The 24619-nt window shown below is 41.7% G+C and overlaps 1 protein-coding gene and 1 non-coding gene across 2 annotated transcripts; one reads left to right on the top strand and one right to left on the bottom strand.

Annotated features, from left to right (window-relative positions):
* The first annotated feature begins 9253 nt into the window (after positions 1-9253).
* On the top strand, positions 9254-9358 carry LOC131250357 (small nucleolar RNA R71). Its single transcript, XR_009173279.1, has one exon. It is a non-coding gene; the product is annotated as a small nucleolar RNA R71 (small nucleolar RNA).
* A 13051-nt stretch (positions 9359-22409) lies between these two features.
* Positions 22410-23491, bottom strand: LOC131250173 (pectinesterase inhibitor 12-like). The gene has a single exon (XM_058250784.1). The coding sequence runs from the start codon at positions 23049-23051 to the stop codon at positions 22509-22511; it is 543 nt and encodes a 180-aa protein (XP_058106767.1). The 5' UTR covers positions 23052-23491; the 3' UTR covers positions 22410-22508.
* Between the last annotated feature and the right edge of the window lie 1128 nt (positions 23492-24619).

A 24619-nucleotide genomic window follows, 5' to 3' on the forward strand; every position in this document is an offset into this window, starting at 1 on the left:
TCAATTTGATCCACCCAAGTTGAGGGAGGGTCCATTTTAGCAAAATGGGCCTAGGAGATGGGGGAGTTGGGAAGGAGATTCCAAGCTGGTCTAGAGTTAGGCACTTGGAGAGATTGAGGGAGTTGGGACGTGGTAAGAGGGGGGCTAGGAGATTGACCCAATGGAGGATGCTTGCAACTATCTTCCTTGTGCGAACCTCCTTATCTTCGAATCAAGTCAGGTTACTGGCTTTCCACAATTCCCAGAAGATGATGATGGGAATCAGGCCCTTAAGAAGGACAGCGAGCCCAAAAAGGAGGAGGAAGCCCACCATCGAGTGGCCCTATGGAATGCTTTGCAGTCAGGCCTGCTTTACACGTTGAAAATATCCGCAAAATAACCCCAAACTTGAGAAGCCACACAACCCGAGGAGAAGAGGTGATCGATGGATTCAGTTTGAGGGGGAGCCGGGGGTGAGCAGCAAATGCACTTGGATGCAATGTGGATGCCTTTGCGCACTTGGATGCAATGTGGACGCCTTTGCTTTGGACTCTCTCATCAACTGGGACAGCCATGACAGCCATGTGCAGGATTTTCCAGGCGAAAAGAGAGTTTTGGGGGACTCTCTCATCAACTGGGACAGCCATGACAGCCATCTAATTACTTTTACCATTAACCATCATCTAACTGTCCATCACATTTGGATTTGTCAACTAGCCACCCAAACATTGAAGTAAACCTTTATTTTGATACACGTGGTGTATACTTCAAAATTACTAGTTAGTTTTCGCACGATACACACATACATGACATTAGAGACTATGAAAAGGTGTAAACTGTTAAAACACATCTTGGCCATTATGAGAAGATCGTAGTCAATATTGGGCTCATTAAAAAGAGAATGTCAAATACCAAACATGGGCATCATATTGGAGAGTGTAGGCACAAGAAGAAGGTTTCTCAAGCCCGGGCCAATCTAACTAAACAAGATGAAATAGTTGTAATGGTTGTTCACACCCCAAGTATAGGGTTGTGATGTAGTAATAAACTCGGTAAGACCGAGGTCGAATCCACAGGGACTGATACCTGTACGTTATCTGAAACCAAGTAGAACTAGAACTAGACTAAGATGTGATCTAAACCAAATAGAATTTTAAGGAATAATTGTGGATTAATTATCTAAAACTTTAAGGAATTCAGAGGAAGGAAACTAGGGATTCAGAGGATCCACTTGTAGAAATCAGGGAGATCTTATGCCTGCATCAGAAATCATGAAATTTAACTAGACTTCCTTTGATATAGTTTTCAAGAGGTGAATGGTATATGAATTAGAATGGATTCCATCATCTAACCATGCCCAGGAGACAAAGCCAACAACAGGATTAAACTAATTACCAACCAATCAACAATGTATGAAGATCAGGAAGGGTACTGTTATCCTACCATGCCCATGGAGCAATGATGAACAACAGGGCTTCCTGACTTCATAAACATAAAAAGGGGAAAGAAATATTCAGAGCTATTGCAAACCCATTGTAATTTCAGTCACAACAAACCATTAAAGACTAAGAAAAATATTCCTTATAATCATCACTAAATCAAATTCAGTTTATGAAATTTAAAGGCACAAAGTAGAATCTCCCATCACGCCACAAGCTTCACCCCTTAGCCCTAGCTAAGGGGTTTAGCCACACATGAATGGGCTAAAATAAATAACTAAACAAAAGAAAAAGGGAAAGAAAAGAACAAGAAGGAAGAAGAGAGAAAAACCACTTCTCGTTTACACCAGAGAGATCCCTTCAAACGTCCCCAAAACGAGCGCTGATCTCCTCTCTTTTCTTCCGTTCCGTAGCTGTCCCACGGTCCAGCAGAAAACGCACCCACCTGCTGCTCCCTGTCTTCCTCTTTCACTTTTCTTCCTTTCTTCCTTTTCTTCCTCACGTTCAAAACCCAAGACCGAGCACACCCCCTCCTCCTCTCTTTCACATGCTCCTTATAGAGCTGTCCTTCGAGAGTCCTACTGGAAATAGGGTGCGGAGATACTCCTTACGCAGCCAGGATGCAACAGCGTGCGCAACAACGCAAAAGGCGTTGGTTTGGCCTCAGTTTGGGAGGCTTGTCGTCCAGTAAACTCAAAACTGACTTCTTGGCTAGGGTCATTCCTGGCTTGGTCATCATCTAGACGGTTTGGATCACCAATCCGATCACAGGCAGTGGCCCACAATCGGCTGGAAATTTTGGATTTCCCGGACGCAAAACAGAGTAGCGTCATTGACGCTGTGACGATGGTGGGGCCCACTTCACTGTCTTTTTGGAAAATCCAAGCCGTCCACTGCGTTCTACTCGAAAAACCAGGTGGGAAGCACTATTTTTGGACCAAATTCTATGTGGCCCACGTTATCTTTCAAGTCACCGTCCGTTTTCTGTTTGGACGATCAAAACCCAATCTACGATTACATTGTAAAATTTCTCCATCTAGGCCCGAGTGGCATGAGCCATATGATTCTCCTGGACGGTCCAGATTTGTCATCTGGAGAGCGAGTGGGGCCCACTACCGAAAAACGGACGGACGCTGTCCGTCCGCTGTTGCTGCGGGCGAAGAAGGCGGGTCAGCCCTGTTTTGACTGGGCTGACCGTCCGGTGCGGCTCGGCTGGTGTGTGTGCTGTGCACATGCACTGTATGATGTGGGTCCCAGGTGATGTATTCGAGAAATCCACTCCATCCATCTACTTCCTCCTTTAAATTAAGACGTTGAGCCCAGGACTGAAGCGTATCCAAAGATCAGGTGGGCCCCATATCACTATTTTATAGGCTGATATGTCCATTGGGGCACTTTCACAGTGATCCAGGAGCTGCAATTTTACGTGTACGGTTCATTTATGGTACTCGGGCGATGTATGAATTTTCGAGCTGAACGGATGGTGGGAACCCTGTGATCTTGCATTCTGGACACTTTTCAGGCCACTTGAGCTTCAATTTCTCGATTTTCTTGGATCTCTGGCGTTGATCTTGGTCCCCTGAAGTCTGGCCCTTGTCATGGTGATTCCTGAATTAAATCCATGCTTTAAGCATCCTTTTTCAGTCCATGCTCGTAAATACACTCTATATCACAAACACAATTAAATCAGGCCATTAAACGGTATCATGCTTGTAAAACTATGCAGCAACTGGGTTTGATATGCAATATTTGACCCTCAACACAACCCCCAACCAGCATTTTGCTAGTTCCTAGCAAAGTATGCGAAAAATAAGTTGAAAAATACAGGACAATTTTTATGAACTCAAGCGATTTTTTTTTTTTAAAAAAGCAGTCTAGATTCGAAAATTCTAAGATGCATGAATGTTGGATATTACTTCCTCCTGGAATCAAGTGCACAATAAATTTCATAATCAACTTTAAAGTATTTACGCATTAATTAGAACAATTCTAAACAATGAGTATCATGAGTGTATAATAAAATCTCGGCTTATCATCATTAAGAAATCCAATGGATAATTTTTATGATGACATTGATAATCAAAACAGTATTTAGGACACTCAAAACTTAAACCAGAATTTGCCTTTCAGTTCTTCTTTTTATTTTTATTTTTTTTTTCAGTCATCGAGGGAGAGGAGAATTGAATCTGCACCTATAGGGAGCAAACCTATGGTAAAAATTATTCGCCTAACCTTTTCCAAAGGTATCGCTCTTTTTTCTTTTTCTTTTTTTTTTTTTATCATTCATGACGGGCAAATTTTCCAAGCTAGTTCCTTACATGCTTAGTGATTACCAAGTTAACCCTTTAATATCAAACTGAAATCTTAATGTGAAAGCGAGATGTGACATGTGAACTCATAACTCAATCAATGTTTAAAACTTCTAATTATAGATTAATACTTCAAACTTAACTGTGAAATCTAATGTGATAGATAACTGAATCTAAGAGTCATAAATTACCAACTTCACTTATCTTGTAATTTTAAATCTAAGATGGTTGTCAAAATCACTTCAAATTCAACAAAATGTCAGAAAATATTTCAAAAATTTTCACAATTTTTGCTCAAGATGAAAAAAAAACACTGATTAGGTAACCTAATCTCTCACCCCCAACCTAAAAGCTACATTGTCCTCAATGTAAAAGAAATAAACATGCGATGCACATGGGACAACGGAAATATAAGAGGAGTGATGGAAAGATAGTACCTGGACGAAAGAATCAAGAGGCTTTCCAAAGATATCTATGTAAGAGCGGGTCAGCACAAGAGAGAAACCAACAAAAGTAAGCTAAAATAAAAAATAAAATCCTACCTATACCACTTTCGTAGGTGCTCTCGATTGCATTTAGCGTATGCAACAAGCCTTTAAACCCCTAGGTTACCCCTAGTGGACGAGTTGTAGTCTCGTGAGGGTTTGCAGTAATGTTACCCACAAACATTGAACTGACTAATGATAAAAATGACATGAAATGAAGAACTGGGTTGCCTCCCAGGAGCGCTAAGTTTACCGTCTTCAGCCAGACAAATAAAGCAACTACCCTAGTCCTAAGAAAACAGGAAACCTACCTATACCTCCATCAGACTAGGAGATCAATCCTGGTAAACAGGATCAGTCAGAGGCATGGACATGTCCTCTGAATCAAATTTCTCGACAAATGGTTTCAATCGATGTCCATTGACTTTAAACTCCTTGCCATTGTCGGGATCTCTTATCTCAACGGCCCCATGCGGAGAAACAGTGACAACAATGTAAGGGCCGGTCCAACGAGATCGAAGCTTACCTGAAAAGAGATGTAATCGAGAATTGTACAAAAGGACCTTCTGACCAGGCGTGAATGATTTTCGCAAAATATGTTGGTCATGAAATGCTTTCATCTTGTCCTTGTAAATTCTCGAATTATCGTACGCATCATTCCGGATTTCTTCAAGTTCATTCAATTGAAGTTTGGGTAGCGAGCCAGCGTTGTCCAGATTGAAATTAAGATTTTTGATCGCCCAGTACGCTTTCTGTTCCAGCTCCACAGGCAGGTGACAAGCTTTCCCATAGACAAGTCTAAAGGGAGACATTCCAATAGGGGTTTTAAAGGTAGTACGGTATGCCCATAAGGCATCGGTCAATCGGATTGACCAATCCTTACGATCTGGGTTAACCGTTTTCTCCAAAATGTGTTTGATCTCCCTATTGAAAATCTCAGCTTGTCCACTTGTCTGAGGATGGTATGGGGTACTCACCTTATGAGAGATACCGTATTTCTTCATTAAGCTCTCGAATGATCTATTACAAAAGTGTGAGCCCCCATCACTAATGATGGCTCGAGGCGTTCCGAATAGAGAAAGGATGTTTTCTTTTAGAAATTTAATGACCGTACGATGGTCATTAGTTCGACACGGAATCGCTTCAACCCATTTAGTAACATAGTCCACGGTGAGCAAAATATACAGATTTCCAAATGATTGGGGGAATGGTCCCATGAAATCGATGCCCCAGCAATCAAATGCTTCAATGATAAGGATGGGATTCAAAGGCATCATATTTCGACTGGACAATGCTCCCAATTTCTGGCAACGCTCACAAGCTTTGCAAAACTCATGAGTATCTCTGAACATATTGGGCTGATAAAAACAACATTGAAGAATTTTGACAGTAGTCTTTTTAGCAAAAAAGTGAACACCACAGGCCTGAGAGTGACAAAAGGAGATGACACTCTGATGTTCATCATATGGTACACATCTCCTTAGGATTTGGTGGGCAATATTTAAATAAGTAAGGATCATCCAGAAAAAGTTACGCACCTCGGTGAAGAATTTCTTCTTATCTTCGTAAGTCCATTGTGTCGATATGGCACCTGTAGCAAGATAATTAGCAATATCAGCGAACCAAGGTGAATGGGAGACTCGGAACAGTTGTTCATCAGGGAACATGTCGTTGATATGAGTCGCCTCAAAGGAATCAGATGTATTAAGGCGAGAAAGGTGATCGGCCACTACGTTCTCTACTCCCTTTTATCTTTAATTTCCAAATCAAATTCTTGGAGTAGAAGGATCCATCGTATCAAACGGGGCTTAGAATCATTCTTAGAAAGAAGATACTTAAGTGCCGCATGATCTGTGTTATATAATGATCTTGGATCCGATCAAGTAGGATCTAAATTTGTCCCAAGCAAATACTACGGTTAAGAGTTCCTTTTCCGTAGTAGAGTAGTTCACTTGGGTAGGATTTAGAGTTTTGCTTGCGTAATGAATAACGTAGGGCCTCTTTTCTTTTCTCTGGCCTAAAATCGCCCTAAGAGCATAGTCAGATGCGTCGCACATAAGTTCAAAAGGAAGGCTCGATCGGGTGGTGCATGATAGGTGCGGTGGTTAACGTGCCCTTAAGCTTGGTGAAAGCTTCCGGCATTGCTCGATCCACTCGTACGGAGCATCCTTTTGAAGAAGAGTGCATAAAGGGACGAGAGAGGAGACTAAAGTCCTTTATGAATCGCTGTAAAATCTGCGTGTCCTAAGAAGGATCGCACATCTCGATGTTCTTGGGTGGAGGTAGGTTAGAGATAAGATCGATTTTTGCCTTATCTATCTCGATTCCTTTGGACGAGATGATATGCCCAAGGACAATTCCCTTCTGAACCATGAAATGACACTTCTCCCAATTAAGTACCAAGTTCTTTTCTTCACATCTTTTCAACACACATTTAAGACTTTCCAAGCACTTGCTGAAAGATGGACCGTAAACAGAGAAGTCGTCCATGAAGACCTCTAGATATTGCCCCACCATATCAGAAAAGATACTAAGCATACATCGCTGAAAGGTGGCAGGGGCATTACATAGTCCGAATGGCATCCTTCGGTAGGCAAAGGTGTCGTAGGGACATGTAAATGTGGTCTTTTCCTGGTCTTCAAGGGCTATCTCTATCTGGTTGTAGCCCGAATACCCGTCAAGGAAACTGTAATAGGAATGACCAGCTAACCTTTCCAGGATCTGATCAATGAATGGTAAAGGAAAGTGGTCTTTCCTTGTGACGGTATTCAACTTCCTGTAGTCAATGCACATTCTCCAACCAGTAGTGACTCTAGTTGGCACGAGTTCATTATTAGCATTGGCTACGATGGTGATTCCGGACTTCTTAGGGACCACTTGAGTTGGACTCACCCATTGACTATCAGATATAGGGTATATGATACCCACGTCCAATAGTTTAAGAACCTCGGCCTTAACCACTTCCTTCATGTTTGGATTTAGTCTACGTTGTGGTTGCCGAGCGGTTTTTGCATTATCCTCAAGATATATGCGGTGAGTACAAATCGAGGGATCGATTCCCTTGAGGTCTGCTATCGTCCATCCCAAGGCTCCTTTATGCTCAATGAGAGTAGATATGAGCATACTCTCCTGTTCTTTCTCCAGGTGGGCAGAGATCACCACCGGGTATGTCTCATCTTGACCTAAATAGGTATATTTCAAATCAGAGGGCAAAGGTTTTAGGTCAAGCTTCGGCGGCTTGAGGTTAGACGGTAGAGGCACTACATCGGTTTGTGGCAATTCTTCAAATTGTGGCCTCCACCGGTTAACTTCAAGTACCGGTGCAGTATCAAGTAAGGCACACGTCTCCCTAATCATGTCATCATCAAAATCATGGGAGTGGGCCAGGCACGTCTCTAGATGGTCGGAGGATAAGGTCAGAGGTGTCGTATCTTCCACTAAAGAGTCAATCATGTTAATGTCGTGAAAATCATCATCATCCTCTAAGTTTCTGCCGTTATTGAAAAAGATGTTTAACTTCAATGTCATATTCCCAAAAGACATAGTCATGACACCATTCATACAATTGATAATTGCATTTGAAGTGACAAGGAATGGGCGACTAAGAATGACGGGAATCTAAGTGCTCATGTTATTGATGGGTTCGGTGTTCAGGATGATAAAATCTACAGGGTAGTAAAATCTATCAACTTATACTAACACATCCTCAATTATCCCTCTTGGTACACAAACAAAGCGATCAACAAGTTGTAATGTGGTTAAGGTGGATTTTAATTCACCCAAACCTAACTATTTGTATACCGAGTAGGGAATCAAATTTATGCTCGCCCATAAGTCAAGAAGTGTGTGCTCAATTCGGTAATTCCCGATTACATAGGGCATGGTTGGGCTAATGGGATCCTTGAATTTCTACAGCACATCTTGCTTTAGGATGACACTCACTTTCTCAGTCAAGAAGATTTCCTTTTAAATATTTTACCGTCTTTTGGTTGTACATAAGTCTTTCAGGAATTTGGCATATAAATGTATTTGTTTTACGACATCAAGTAGAGGAATATTGACCTTTACTTGTTTCAACACCTATAGAATGTCCTGAGAGTTAGAGAGAGGTTTAGATGTAACCAACCATTGGAGAAATTGAGCAACTGGCTTGTCTTGAAGTTCTGGTTCCAATTCTTGTGGGGCATCACTGGATCCATCATTGTTGTCCTCTTTTGGTTCTTGAGGCTTTTCGGGCCTAACCGGAAGAGTTTTATCAATGATCTTCCCACTCCTAAGAGTGGTGATGGATTTAGCATGCCCCATCTGATTTGAAGAGCTGGGATCATTATTCTCGTACTGCAGTTTAGGATTGGGGAGAGGTTGTGCAGGAAGCACCCCCTTTTCTATAACCGTCATACAAGAATCTATCTTTTGCATAAAATCTATGATTCCCCGCATTGCCTGAGCCAGCTCTTGTATGGGATTTTGAACCGGTTCCTCTTGAGGTTTCACTTGATTTGGATTTTGATTGAAGAAACCTGGAGGAGTCGCCATTTGTCCATTCCTCCAACTAAAGTTTGGAGGATTTTTCCAGCCAGGATTGTATGTGTTGGAGTTAGGTCCAGTAAAAGGTCTTTGATAGTTGTTTACTGCATTGGCTTGTTCATTCAACACTCCTCGAAAGACGGGTATTGTAGGACAGTGTTCAGTTGTGTGAATGTTGCAATCACAGATGCCGCAAACAATTTCATTGACCTTATCCTTCTTTCCTTCCATGGCCTCAACTTTCCTTATGAGCGTAGTCACTTTACACTTGAGATCATCCTCTTCTTTCAAGAGATATAATCCACCTTTCTCCTTTAATTGAGTCAGCCTAGACGTGGTGTTCGCCATTGGGTAATAGTCCCATGATTGTGTTTTTTCAGCGAGACTATCGAGGTAATCCCATACCTCGTCAATATCTTTGTTGATGAACTCTCCATTACACATTGTCTCGACCATTTGGCGCATGGAAGATATCAATCCATCATAGAAAAAATTTGTAATGCGCCACGTTTCAAATCCGTGTTGTGGGCATGAACTGACCAAATCTTTGAACCTTTCCCAACATTGGAAGAATGTTTCATCTTCCTTTTGGGCAAAGTTCATGATCGCTTTCGAGGGTAATCGTTTTATGATGTGGGAAGAATTTTTTTATGAATTCCCTCTGCATATCGTTCCATGTGCCAATGGATCTAGGACGCAGTGAATGTAACCACGTCTTAGCTTTCTCTTTTAAGGAAAAAGGAAAGAGTTTCAGCCTAATTGTATCCTCAGATACATTAGGAAAACATAATGTAGCTATAATCTCATCGAACTCTTTCAAATGTAAATATGGACTTTCTGATTCAAGTCCATGGAATTTGGGAAGGAGTTGGATAACTCCTGGCTTGATGTCCATTTGTCCCGTGTTTTCAGGAAAAATCATGCATGAGGGCATACTCACTCCCGCCGGTTGTAGATAATCTCGTAAAGTACGAGGCGGGGGTGATTGAGGCACCTCGTTCTCATCTTGGGTATCCTCCACCCTGGGTGGAAGTAGAGGAGGTTGGTCTTCAGCCATAACCTCAGTTAACTCAGGGAATTTCGAGCGGTGTCTAATCCTGCGATGGATAGTCAACCCCTCAACCAATCCTCCTTCAGTCAAGAGACATCGAGTATTGTTACGGGCCCACTTGGGCATGAAAACACTCGCAGCCCTCAATTAAAAACCTAATCCTAAGAAAGGAAAAGAAAATCTAGAAAGAAAGAGAGAGTTGGAAAGAAATTACCAAATTGGAGTCCTGAGTTAAAACCTGCAAAATACAATAAGTTAGACTTTTAAAAAGAGAAGAACAATCCCTTAAAAGAAAGATAGAAGTGAACTAGCTTCTAAAAGAAAGAATTCCTAAAAGAAAATGAAAATTTCTAAGATAAATTAGGAGAGTCTTAAACTAGAAAGTAAATTACTAAAAGAGAATTGAAAAATAGAAAGTAGGGAAGGAGCTTACCGAATTAGAGATTTCTATCTTAAAGGCCTACAAAATAGGAAGGTTAGTTTCTAAACAAAAATTCTAAAAATAAATTAGGAGACAAATTAGATTTAAAAGAGTTAAAATTAGAAAGTTACTAAAACAAGAATAGAAAGTTAAATAAGAAATAACCTAGTTTCTATTTCTTACAGATAAGAGGATACTAGAATTAGAAAATTTCTAAGATTTAAACCTTAATTCTAAAAGGTAGAAAAAGTAAAGAATTTAGGAAAGAATTACCAATTTAGAAGTTTATGTCAGGATCCTACAAAACAGGAAACAAGTTAGTTCTAAAAATCAAATAGAAATAAAAATCTAAAACTAAAGTTAATAAAATCTTAATCTCAAACTAATTCTAAAACTAATTAATTTCAAAGAATCGTAACCGTCAATCCCCGGCAACGGCGCCAAAAACTTGTTCACACCCCAAGTATATGGTTGTGATGTAGTAATAAACTCGGTAAGACCGAGGTCGAATCCACAGGGACTGATACTTGTACGTTATCTGAAACCAAGTAGAACTAGAACTAGACTAAGATGTGATCTAAACCAAATAGAATTTTAAGGAATAATTGTGGATTAATTATCTAAAACTTTAAGGAATTCAGAGGAAGGAAATTAAGGATTCAGAGGATCCACTTGTAGAGATCAGGGAGATCTTATGCCTGCATCAGAAATCATGAAATTTAACTAGACTTCCTTTGATATAGTTTTCAAGAGGTGAATGGTATATGAATTAGAATGGATTCTATCATCTAACCATGCCCAGGAGACAAAGCCAACAACAGGATTAAACTAATTACCAACCAATCAACAATGTATGAGGATCAGGAAGGGTACTGTCATCCTACCATGCCCATGGAGCAATGATGAACAACAGGGCTTCCTGACTTCATAAACATAAAAAGGGGAAAGAAATATTCAGAGCCATTGCAAACCCATTGTAATTTCAGTCACAACAGACCATTAAAGACTAAGAAAAATATTCCTTATAATCATCACTAAATCAAATTCAGTTTATGAAATTTAAAGGCACAAAGTAAAATCTCCCATCACGCCACAAGCTTCACCCCTTAGCCCTAGCTAAGGGGTTTAGCCACACATGAATGGGCTAAAATAAATAACTAAACAAAAGAAAAAGGGAAAGAAAAGAACAAGAAGGAAGAAGAGAGAAAAACCACTTCTCGTTTACACCAGAGAGATCCCTTCAAACGTCCCCAAAACGAGCGCTGATCTCCTCTCTTTTCTTCTGTTCGGTAGCTGTCCCACGGTCCAGCAGAAAACGCACCCACCTGCTGCTCCCTGTCTTCTTCTTTCACTTTTCTTCCTTTCTTCCTTTTCTTCCTCACGTTCAAAACCCAAGACCGAGCACACCTTCCTCCTCTCTTTCACACGCTCCTTATAGAGCTGTCCTCCGAGAGTCCTACCGGAAATAGGGTGCGGAGATACTCCTTACGCAGCCAGGATGCAACAGCGTGCGCAGCAACGCAAAAGGCGTTGGTTTGGCCTCAATTTGGGAGGCTTGCCGTCCAGTAAACTCAAAACTGACTTCTTGGCTAGGGTCATTCCTGGCTTGGTCATCATCTAGACGGTTTGGATCACCAATCCGATCACAGGCAGTGGCCCACAATCGGCCGAAATTTTTGGATTTCCCAGACGCGAAAATAGGGTGCGTAGTACTTACGCTGTACTGATGGTGGGGCCCACTTCACTGTCTTTTTAGAAAATCCAAGCCGTCCACTGCGTTCTACTTGAAAAACCAGGTGGGAAGCACTATTTTTTGACCAAATTCTATGTGGCCCACGTTATCTTTCAAGTCACCGTCCGTTTTCTGTTTAGACGATCAAAACCCAATCTACGATTACATTGTAAAATTTCTCCATCTAGGCCCGAGTGGCATGAACCATATTATTCTCCTGGACGGTCCGGATTTGTCATCTGGAGAGCGAGTGGGGCCCACTACCGAAAAACGGACGGACGCTGTCCGTCCGCTGTTGCTGCGGGCGAAGAAGGAGGGTCAGCCCTGTTTTGACTGGGCTGACCGTCCGGTGCGGCTCGGCTGGTGTGTGTGCTGTGCACATGCACTGTATGATGTGGGTCCTAGGTGATGTATTCGAGAAATCCACTCCATCCATCCACTTCCTCCTTTAAATTAAGACGTTGAGCCCAGGACTGAAGCGTATCCAAAGATCAGGTGGGCCCCATATCACTATTTGATAGGCTGATCTGTCCATTGGGGCACTTTCACAGTGATCCAGGAGCTGCAATTTTACGTGTATGGTTCATTTATGGTACTCGGGCGATGTATGAATTTTCGAGCTGAACGGATGGTGGGAACCCTGTGATCTTGCATTCTGGACACTTTTCAGGCCACTTGAGCTTCAATTTCTCGATTTTCTTGGATCTCTGGCGTTGATCTTGGTCCCCTGGAGTCCATCCCATGCTTTGGTGTCATCAGAGCGTTAAATCCATGCTTTAAGCATCCTTTTTCAGTCCATGCTCGTAAATACACTCTATATCACAAACACAATTAAATCAGGCCATTAAACGGTATCATGCTTGTAAAACTATGCAGCAACTGGGTCTGATATGCAATATTTGACCCTCAACAATGGTATTTGAAGTGAACCTTTTTTCTTTTTTTTTGGAGAAGGAAAATTATATTCAATGGGGAACCACAGAGGCTTCATAGTAGGTACAATTTTAGGTAGGGCCCCATGAAAAAAGAGCTAGGGCCCTCCTATCATATGAGGAAAAAATAAAAGACTTCCCATAGGTTGCCTAGGCCTACTCTATCCAGAAATAGTAGACCCCGCACAATTGGCGGGAGATCCGCGAACGAGTTGAAAAGGAGGTCCATCTGGCTTTCACTTCCCATACGGGCAAGGCTATTTGCAACAGAGTTGGCCTCTCTAGGGGTGTGGGAGATCTAGACCTCCATGTTACACATGACGGCCTCGATTCTCGCCTTCCAGTACCACATGGGCCAAGGAGTGTTGTTACTAAAGAGAGTCTTCGATCACCATCAAGGTAGAGTCGCTAGCCACCTCCACTTTACCATAACCGAGCCAATCACACAGGGCCAACCCATTTAGAATTGCCCTTATTTCAGCTATGGAATTGGAACCGAAACCGTGGCCATTAGAGAAGGCAAATAGGGCTTCCCCTTTACAGTTTCTCCCGATTCCACCCCTCCAGATTGGCCCAGGTTCCCTCTTGATAACCCGTCCACGTTAAGCTTGATCCACCCCTATTTGGGTCTTGCCCATATGACGATTTCAACATGGGGCAGCTTGGGAGAAGGCATTTTGATACCCAAAAAGTTGAGCAGTTGGACCCATGCTCTTTTAAGCCTATTAAGAAAAGGCAAAAGGGGACTAATGAGAGTAATCCAGGCGTGAATCCCTTTGATAATCCTTGAAGCGCACATATCGAAGCATATCAACACAATGCCTTGGGTACTAAACAGTGGGGCTACATGTCACATTTGTAAGGATCGAAACATGTTTGCCTCCTATCAAGCTGTAAGGGATGAACAAGTATTTATAAATACCTTGAATCCAAAAGGTTCTCTTGAATCTACAAGAGAAAATTTTCGAATTCTCGAGAGAAAAAAATTTCTAAGAAATTTTATTGATAAATTGATAGATAGATTCCTCCTTTAAAATGAGTTTAACATCCTTAAAAAATCCTACACAAACCCTAAAACATAATTAAAAGATTCCTAATCAAATAAGGAAATAAATTCTGAAAATCGTGCAAAATTTCACCATCTGTCGACATGTCGGGTCAACAGGTCGAAACAACCAAAAAGTGTATAAAGATTTAAACCAAAAATTCTGTGATTTTTAACCTGTCGACTCGATCTGTCAACCTATCAAACAGTATTTCAGCCTATCTAAACTGGCAGAAATCAGCCAATAAGTAATCTAAAAAAGTATTTCGAACTGTCTAAATTGGTAGAAATCAACCAACAAGTAATATGAAATTTCTGACAAAATTTTGACCTGTCGACCGCAAAGGTCAACCTGTCGAAACTATGCTGAATTTTGTCAATTTCTCCTTAGGCTTCTTCTGGTCCATGTGTGTTAGGAACGTACTTGATCCATGTCCTGCATCAGACCCCTCCACTTGAAAAAAAAAAACCTCATCTTCGAGTTCTTCAAAGAACTTGGTTCACGGTACTTATATTGATATGCTACATTGAATCGTTTAGGGAGGTTTTACGATTTCTGAGGATGAGCCCAGCTGTCTCTGGCCGCATGAATCGTCTGACGTTTTTCCTGTTGCGTCTGCCTGGAAAATTCTACGTGTTATGCACAATGCTGCAAGTTGGGGTAAGTGGATATGGCACCCGTCTCTCCCTCCAAAGGTTTCATTGTTCATGTGGAGGCTTTTACAGGAGGCCACGCCAGTTGACAATAGAGTCCAAGCTAAGAGAGTGGCAATGGTTTCGAAATGCCGCTACTGTGATTTTGATGACTCTCCCAACCCCCAAACTGAGACCGCCAATCACCTTTTCCTGGCTGGTAAGCACGCATCCACCATCTGGAATCACTTTTAGATCAAGCTCGGGATTTCCGTTTCATCCCATATTTCGGTTGAAGGAAGGCTTCGCCAATGGAGGAGCACAACAGCTCCAGGCAGCGCCCCTGTTTCAGTTAGAATTTTGTTGCCGCTATTTATCCTTTGGGAAATTTGGCATTCCAGAAACGATACAGTTTTTGCCAACAAGCCAATGATTGTTCAGAACTCCATAGCTAGAATTGACTGGTGGGCCCGCCAGGTTATTCATGACACTCACATCCCTTTCTCCCCTTTTCTTCAGAGCAGACGTAGCTCCCTTGACCTCATTCACTACTCCTCTGTTTTGGTCAAATGAAAACGCCCCTCGTCGGGCTGGGTGAAACTAAATGTTGATGGGTTTGCGCGTGGTAACCCCAGTCCATCTGGTGGCAGCAGCATATGTAAAAATGAGGTTGGTGCCTTCATTTTCGCATTCTCCGCTGGATATGGGGAAGGTTCGAATAATCTCGCTAAGTTGAGGGCCATGCATGATGGCATGGAGGCATGCATTGATAAAGGTTTGATCAAGGTGGAGGTTGAATCAGATTCAAAGATAGTGATGGATTTAATTCTTGGAAAATGCCCCTATCCATGGAGGTGGAAGCCATGGGTAAATAGGATCAATCTATTGAAGAATTAGGGAAATTTCGTATTCAGTCACATTTTGCGTGAAGGAAACGGGCCGGCCGACCGAATGGCGCGACTTTGGCAGCGGGACCCAAATGACGGCTCTCCATTTCCACGTGGCCTCTATTCCTACGGAAGTTAGAGGTTTGATCTTTTTGGATAAGGTCGGACTAGGGTCCATCAGGACAATTGCACATAGGTCTTGACTAGATTTCACTTTTGGGCTCTTGTACATTGCTGGTCCGAGATGACCGCTTATGATAGGCCGAGATTTTTAGCTCGGGTGTGGCCCGAATGAGTTTCCACAATGTAATTGGTTGTATATCCATCCTTTTGGTTATCAATGAAATAGTCCTTTTTGAAATATATATATATATATATATATATATATATATATATATATATATATATATATATATATATATATATATATATATATATATATATATATATATATATATATATATATATGCATGCTCACCTACGCACCTATGCACATGCGTACCTCTAGAAGATTAAGAACAAAAGCAATACCACTGATTTTCTTAAGGATCAAAACAGGGACTAATTGTCTTCTTACTTACCAACTTGTTATACGCCACAGTTAGAAACTTTTCCTTATGCAGGTGAACTATCACATCATCATTCACTTAAAACACCTTCAGGCAATGTTTATTAACATATTCCTTGTACTTAATGAAACTGGCACAACACATGTACTTATGCTCTCCTTGACCCTTATGGATCAGTTCCACCTCTTATGGCTTCAAGATCCTGCATTTTTTATGATAATATGGACGATTAGGCAAACTTGCTCCTAGGATAAGATTAATGTGGTTTTGTAGATCTTGTGGGAGGCAATTCCCTTTTAACTGATGCATCTACATCTCCCGACTCCTCAGATTGTTTGACGAAATCCTGTTTGGTTATGAGAGACTGTCTCTCCACTTTAGAAGTCTTGGGTTGGTTCTCCATTGCCATAGGGACCACATATACTCCACTGATGAATCTGTCAGCCTGTTACGACTCCAGCTCGACTAAGTCACCTCTTTCCTTCAAATAATGGGAGTTCTCTGCATAACCCCTCAATGATTAGCTATCTTTGCATCTTGCCAATAAACAATAGGATTTATCTAATAACCCCCCACTGATCGGCTATCCTATAACAAATTTGGTTTTGTTGGAATAATACATTATCGTAATCTTGAGGGAGAAATCGCATGCACAATTGCTTCATCCGCGACCACGTGTGGATTGACGCCTTCGTCTGTCTAATCGTCTCGAGATGAAGTTATTCTCACCAAATCAAAGCTCTGCCCTTCAACTTGTAATCCACAAGTTTAATTTTCTTCTCTTATGTGATGTCCATGTAGTCAAAGAAATGTTTGACTTCAAGTTGCCAATCGAGGAAGTCCTCAATGTGGAGTTGGCCGTTAAAATTAAGAAGATCGACTTTCATCCTGAATTCTCAATCTATCTGATCTATCTGAACAATACCTCATCCGGGATGTTGGGGAATCATGTCGCTAGATCCCACCTTCTTGGGTGTGATTTTTCGATTCACCGCAAACATCATCATATGATCCCACGATTATGAATTTCAACGCCTACCAGGGGCAAATCACTGTCACGAACATGGAGCTGCCCTAGGGCCTCCATCATGCAATCGATGACAGCCTGCAGCCCTTACATGACTTGACGAGTTTCTGGTTGCACTGCTTCTAAAGTCGTCATTATTAAAGGAAAATTCCCTGGAGCACCATCCATTGGAATGTTGCCCGACCCCTCGTTAGAAGCCATAGATTCAAGGAGAAATCCTCACTTGATACCACTTAGCACAGGGAAGGACATGATGAAGTCAATCACCATATTCCTCGATCGATAAATACCTTGAATCCACAAGAGAAAATTCTCGAATCCATGAGAGATAAAAAATTAAAAATTAAAATTATTGATAGATTAATAAATAGATTTCTCATAAAAATGAGTTTAACATCATTAAATAACCCTAAACAAACCCTAACGTAATCAAAAGAATCTTAATCAAATAAGGAAACAATTTCCAAAACTCATGCAAAATTTCATCGTCTGTCAACCTAATTGAGTAGACAAGATGAAACAGCCATAAAGTGTCCAAGATTTAAAATGAAAATTTTTTGATTTTCAACTTGTCAACCCAATCTATCAAATAGTATTACGACCTATTTAAACTGGGAGAAATTAGCTAACAAGCAATCTAGAATTTCTAGCGGAATTGACGATGTTATTTTGTTTCTTAATGGCAGGGTTTCTAACATTCGTTCCCTCCTCAATCTTATCTGGCAATACGAAAGGGCCTCTGGCCAGAAGGTTAATATCTCCAAAATATCTTTCATTGCCCCAAAAAAGATGCCCACGTGCTGATCTCATAAGCTGTGCAATTTGACGGGTTTCAGATAAGCGTCTCTCCCTTCAACCTACCTCAGCGTCCCCCCTTTCTAAAGGTCGAATCCCTGGCGCGCTCCTTCATCAGCTCGTTCAAAAAATCATTAGTAAGTCCAAATCAAACATGTTCTTTCCAGCATTCCCATCCACATGATATCTGCCATTAGCATCCCGAAATCTGTCATGAGAACATTTGAAAAAGCTATAGCTAACTTCTTTTGGGGTAGTTCGAATAGAGGCAACAAGGGACATTGGGTCAAACGGTCCACCTTATGCACCCCCTGCCCCGAAGGGGGCCTCGGCATTACAAGTCTTGATGATATCAAGCGAGTTTTCAAAATTAAAATGGGCTGGCAGCTGCTACAGGGTAACTCTTTATGGGCTACGTTGTTTTCAGCAAAGTACCTTCAGAAGCTTATGGTTTCAAATGGCGTGAATGGATCAGTTATTTCTCATAGCTGGAGGGAGATATTCAGAGAGCTGCAATTTATGCTTCAACACTCCAGATGGCTCGTTAGAGAGGGGAATGTAAATTTCTAGACCCAGAATTGGACGGGCAGAGGTCTGCTCACTGGTGCGGCTGTGAGACGCATCCCACACCACCTGTTTTCGACCCTCGTCAGGGACTTTTTCTCCCACCTTGGCTCAAGGAATCTGACTGAAATCTGCCACTTCATTTCCCCAGTAGCAATGCACATTGTTTCAACCACCCTTGTTGCTCTCTCGAACAAGGCAGACCAGCTGATTTGGGACCTCTCCACATCAGGAAAGTTCTCTATCAAATCCGCTTGGAATGGGATTAGATCGCATCAACCAGATCTCAGGTGGACCATGGGTCTGGTGCAAGGCCCTCCCTCCAAAAATGGCCATCTTCGCTTGGAAAACAATCCACGAAGTAGTACCGGTCGACTTGGCTATCCAGCGAGTTGGCATTGCATTGGCATCTAGATGTGAATGTTGTAGGACGAGCCCCTCCCATCGAACGGCCCTTCCATCTGCCTCCTTTGCTACTCATCATGGGCCCGGGCACCCCCTTCCCAGTCGGCAATCCTATCAGCATAACAGAGTCGAGCAGCTCATTTCTACTCAACCCACAATTAGGGGGCGGTGGAAGACCTGGACCACCTTTTCAATTTCAGTGTCTTTACAGATAATGTTTGGGCCCATTTCAGCAGACTCTTTGGCATGGTCACCCCTCCCCATCGATCCACCTTTCAGAGAATTCAGATGTGGACCTCCAGCACCAGCAAGAAGTCAAGAGTTTCTTTCCTCTCCGGTCTCACCCCAAGCATCATCATATAGGAGATTTTGATTAGCCGGAACAAAGCCCGATTTGAGGGCCACACCATGTCTATCAATCAGATTATCTCCAACGTTTCTAGCTAGCTAAGAGAAATTAGATCTTCCATCCCTATTTGACGCAGGGGAGGACGTGAGGTCGAGCACCGTCTTCCTCAAAAGGATAACTATTCCGAATCCATGGAACTTCTCTGGACTCCTCACAGAGACTTCTCGAATCCACGAGGAAAGAAAGCAGAAAATAGAAATAAATTCTAATAAATTCGAAATTGATTGATGAATTATTAAAAATGAGTTCACAACCCTTTAAATAAGGGTACCAAGCAATGGGAAAGAAATCAGAATCAAACTATAACTCAAACTCCTAGAATTCGTGACTTACTATAAATAGTAAACTTACTATTTATAGACGGTCGTGATGTCTACTAGTGCGCAAGGTTTTCGGCCAAAAATAGTAAGTGTCCTATTTGGCTTCACCAAACCATTCTCCTAATTATTCTAAGCTCTTTTCACGTTGGGCGCAACTCCTAAAGCCCGACAGATGAAGAGTTATAATCAAACTAAAACTTACTATTTATAGTAAAAATGAAATTAAAATAGGGAAACGACCGTCGATCAAGGGGTTTTTCACAATTCCGGGCTGCGCAACCCGGCATAGCAGGGTTGGTTGGCTAAAGTAGCTCGTTCTACTCCAAAATTATATATTTTACGTCAGATAACTCATTCCGGATTGCAAGATACGCCCGATCTAAGGTCCGATGGTCCGGATCACTTCTGTCGTCGACCGGGCCTTTTCTGATCCATCTTGGCCATGAAACTATTTGCGACCCGCTCTACATCACTATTCCAGATAGAAATTCCATGGCGGACTCTATCATTCTCCAGACCCTCAGGATCTTTAATGTTAAGTTGCCTCTCGTTAGCAAACCCATCATTGTCAGATGGTTATGCCCAAACTGAATGTGGATGGTTCCTCGAGGGGGAACCCAGGGGAGTGGTGGTGGGGGAGTTTGCAGGGACCACTATGGGAAGCTCGTCTTTGCGTTCCACCATCATTACAGGCATTCTACTAACACAACCGTAGAGGTACAGGCCATGCTAGATGGCAAAACGATCTGCTCAAATCTAGGCCTCTCCAACATCATTGTTAAAACTGATTCCAAGATTATTGCCAATGCGGTAGTGGAGCTTCAAGCCCACAACTCTTGGAAGATATGGTACCAGTTGGGAGCTATCCAGCAATTCCAGCGGACTCTGAATCTTTTGTTCAATCACATCTTCCAGGAGGGGAACTCTGTGGCGAACGTCCTGGCGAGGCTGGCCAGTGATGGATGCCCAAACGAAATCTATGGGTCCCTTCCAGATCTTCCTCGTCTCGTTCAGGGTGCCCTTGCAATGGATAGGGCTGGCATTGGGGCCATTAGGAGTGCTTGATCGGGCTTGCGGAGGCCTATATAGTGGCAGTGGTGTCCCCAGTTTGGGCCAAGGTGTCTCTTCTTTTTTCTGGTGTTCTTTTTGTGTATAGCTTGAGGTTATATGATAGGTGGGATCTGCCCCCTTTTTGTTGGGTCCTGCCTGAATGGCTGTATTGTCTTATGATTAATGAAATTTTAGTGGCAAGCGTCCACTTTCCTTTAAAAAAAATAAAAAAAATTTTAAAAAGAATTTTTAGCGAAATTTCAACATGTCAATCACAAAGGTCAACCTGTTAAAATTATGCTCAATTTTGTCGATTTCTCCTCAGGCTTCTTCCCGTCCATGTGTGTTTGGAATGTGCTTAATCCACATCCTACATTAGTAATCAGAAGAAAATGTGATCTTAAAGCTTACTTCTGGAAAAACTCTTACACTAAATAATGTTCTACATGTGCGATTGGTGCGATGCTTTAAGGTGTGGTGTGAGTGCATGCGTGCGTGCGCGAGTATACTTGCAATTCTAAAAGTTTTTATTTTTGTTACCTTTTGAAATTTTGTTTTACAATGGTTGATCAGAATAGTCATTTGTTTTGAATTTTTGAATAGAGCCAAAACAAAAGGTTTTTCTTTTTCAAAAAACCCAACAGTCATGACTGGTGGCAGGGGTGTGAACACACCCATTCGAAGCAACCTTTGAAGTCTATATAAGAGACTTCTCTGGTTCTAAATTTAAAATCAATTTAATCTTTCAACTCTCTTTCTCACATCAAATTTCTACAATGGTATCTGTTGGTTTATCTGGTTCAGTTTTTCAGTTAGGCATACTAAGACGTTTTAGGTTTTCATATATCGGGTGTGCCGATGTGACGAGACAACATTCGAGGGTATCATGGAGGTTGATTGTCCAGTATTCATGTTGCACTACGGGCATCATCCAAAGGAAGGCAAATCAATTTCAAGCGGAATGGCTTTCATCGCACCTCGAATCAAATAAGTTTTCTAAATTCTTTCTTATTCAAATTTTTAATTTTATTTTAATTTCTTTTTACAATTATTTTTAAATTCTAAATATCCATAATTAGGGATTTACAAATCCAAAATTCCTACACAGTTGCCCCACTTGTCACAGATAAAGACCCATACATACTTTTCAAAAATGCCTTTATAATAAGTATAACAGGGATAAATGTAAATTTTCACTTGAGATTCATTGACATTTATATAACAAATAATAACAACAACAACATAACAGAAAAAATTGTATTATGAAATATTTATGTTTTTTTTTTTTCTTTTTGAAATGGACTGTTGCCACAATTTCATTAATCACATAAATATACACCCTTTCGGGTGGGACCCAAACAAAAAGAGGCAGGCCCAACCTATCATGTAGCAAACAAGGAAAAGATGAAAAAGCAAACAGATGCTGCACATCAGGGACTAGGGCGGAAAACGTTAGGCTTCCCTAATCGCGCCTAGACCCACCCTATCGAGGAAGATCAGCCCTCTGACCTGAGGCGGAAGCTCACCGAAGTGATCGAATGTCGAAACGGATTGGGAGCCACTCCCTAAGCGGGCCAAATAATCAGCAGGGGAATTGCCTTCCCTGTATGTATGCACAAAGAGAAACTGCCCTCGGAGTCTTAGACTATTGATCTTATTAAGCCAGTAGCACCATTTCCAAGCTGGCTGAGAATCCTCATTCAGGACGTTAATGAGTAACTGCGAATCTGATTCGACAACCACCCTGAAATATTTATGTTTAGTATTTCCTCCATCCCATGATGATTAACACCAACAACAACAACAATAATCATAGGTAGAAAAGGAAAATAAAAAATCAGCATGGTTGCACTTATCATGCACAAGTTGGACCGACTAATTAAGAAATATCATGAAAATCCTTGATATTTGATGCAACGAAACGCCAACTTAAAGAAGCGAAACGAGATCTAAAGCAGCAGAGCAGAGCTGGCCGAAAGCTTCATTCTTCTTAGTGAAAGGTATTTTCAGGTCAAACTCCTTGAACTCTTGATTGCATGTGTCAGCGGCGTTTATTGCCTGACCCGCATATACTTTGGCATTTTTGTAGTCTTTGGAGTCCATTGCTTGTACTGCTTGCTGGAGCCCATCGATTGCACCACCATACAACTCGGTACAACTCTCCAAGGCCCGGATCGTCGCATCATCAACGCCCTTCTTCTTCCTACGTGAAATAGATAATTTATATAGTTTGTTAGCATCTGCAAGCGCAATCTCGAGTGCTATCTTCGCGAGGCCGCACTCGTTGGCGGTGAAGCTGCGGGAATCGGTCCTGAGAGATTTCACGCATTGGTTGTATTTCGTGGTGCGCTTGCAGGTCTTACGGAGCTGTTTCATGCCGTATCCGCCCTGGGATTTGGAGGCGTAGGACTGAGAGACGAGGAGGACGATGAAGAGTAGGAGAAGCTTGAAAGGAAGAGTCGACATTTTCATTATGTTTTTTATTTTTTTCGTTTTCACGTATACAATCACACGCTACCAATGCATGATGGACGAGGGTTTTGCGTCTTTATACAGTAGTGCCTGGGGGTGGTGGCACGTGCTGAGAGGGGAAGAGAATCCGTGTTTGAACCGGTCGCGTAATTTCATTCTCTGGTGCAGCGCGATTCAGGCGGCCTTTGTAAACGGATCTAGAGCAGTTTACAAATATCGCCGAGATTTTGAAAATCTCATTACCGAAGGAGTTAACAGTTGATACTGCGAGTAATGAGTTAGCTACTGGACGGTGCTCTGTGGGTCCAACATGACGTGTGTTTTATCCACACCGTTCATCTATGTTTTTCAGATCATTTTAATCGACACGAGACCAAAATTGTGACATTCTCAAGTGGACCACACCACAACAAAACTGTGGTGATTGAACGCCCACCGTTGAAAACTTCCTAACGCCAACTGTAATATTTATTTGCCATCCAACCTGATCATTAGGTCCTGCAGAGTTTGATGAAGGGAAAGAACAAATATCGGCTTCATCCAAAACTTTTGTGAGTCCCGTGAAGTTTTTTTACGGTGGGCGTTCAATCACCGTTGTTTGCGTGGTTCCAAATCATGATGCAGTCGGCTAGAACATTAAAACAACCATACTAACCGGGATGAATCTTATGACATATCACATATAATTTTAGACAGGAGAAGCTACTTTTACTTTAGCCAGTCAACCTGCTATGCCGAGTTTCTCATGCCACCTTTGTGAGATTCCATCAAATTGATGGTCGAAAGTTTATTTTATGTTCATTTTTAGTTTAAATAGTATGTTTTAGTGCAACCATTACTTTTGATAGTATTAGGAGTCGTGCCAAACCTGAAAAGGACTTTAAAAAATCAAAAAAAAAAAAACCTGGTTAGGCCAAACCGGACACTTACTATTTTGGGCCGAAAATCATGGTTTAGTACGAATCATGACCGTACATAAATAGTAAGTTTATTGTTTATTTTTAGTAGGGAGTTTGAGTCTAAACCTTCATCTTATGTTCGGGTTCACTGTTTAAAGGATAGTAATTTTTTTTATCAATTAATTTATTTCAAATTGTTAGAAATTATTTTTATTTTCATCCCCATGGGATTTGAGGAATCTTTATGGGGAGTCTTTTTCGTTTTTATTTTTATTTCTATTTCAAATCTTCTCTAGCTAAACCGTCATCCGGCCCGGTCGCTTCTCTCCTGCCGTAGATGAACTCAATGCAACCCCTTTTCCCTTGACTGTCTATCCTGGAGATCCAGTATCACCATTTCCACACAGTCTGAGACCTCCCCTTCGTGGCATTCACAACAAAAATCGAGTCTGATTCTACCAGCACCTTTGGGAGCCTAAGATTTTCACACACAATCAGGCCGTCATACACCGCTCTTAGCTCCACGTAATTGTTTGTCCCCGGCCCATAGCCAATGAAAAACGCGAATAGAATTAGGTTCCCTTTTGTATCTTTAAAGTGGCCTCCTCCTCCAGATGCCCCCGGATTCCCTCTAGCTGACCCATCCACATTTAATTTGGCCCAATGCAC

Source organism: Magnolia sinica, chromosome 6, assembly GCF_029962835.1.
Source record: "Magnolia sinica isolate HGM2019 chromosome 6, MsV1, whole genome shotgun sequence".
In the NCBI taxonomy this organism is placed as follows: domain Eukaryota; kingdom Viridiplantae; phylum Streptophyta; class Magnoliopsida; order Magnoliales; family Magnoliaceae; genus Magnolia; species Magnolia sinica.

What these genes read in the sequence shown, in the direction of transcription:
- LOC131250173 (XM_058250784.1), bottom strand. Translation starts at nt 23,051, where the DNA reads ATGAAAATGTCGACTCTTCCTTTCAAGCTTCTCCTACTCTTCATCGTC.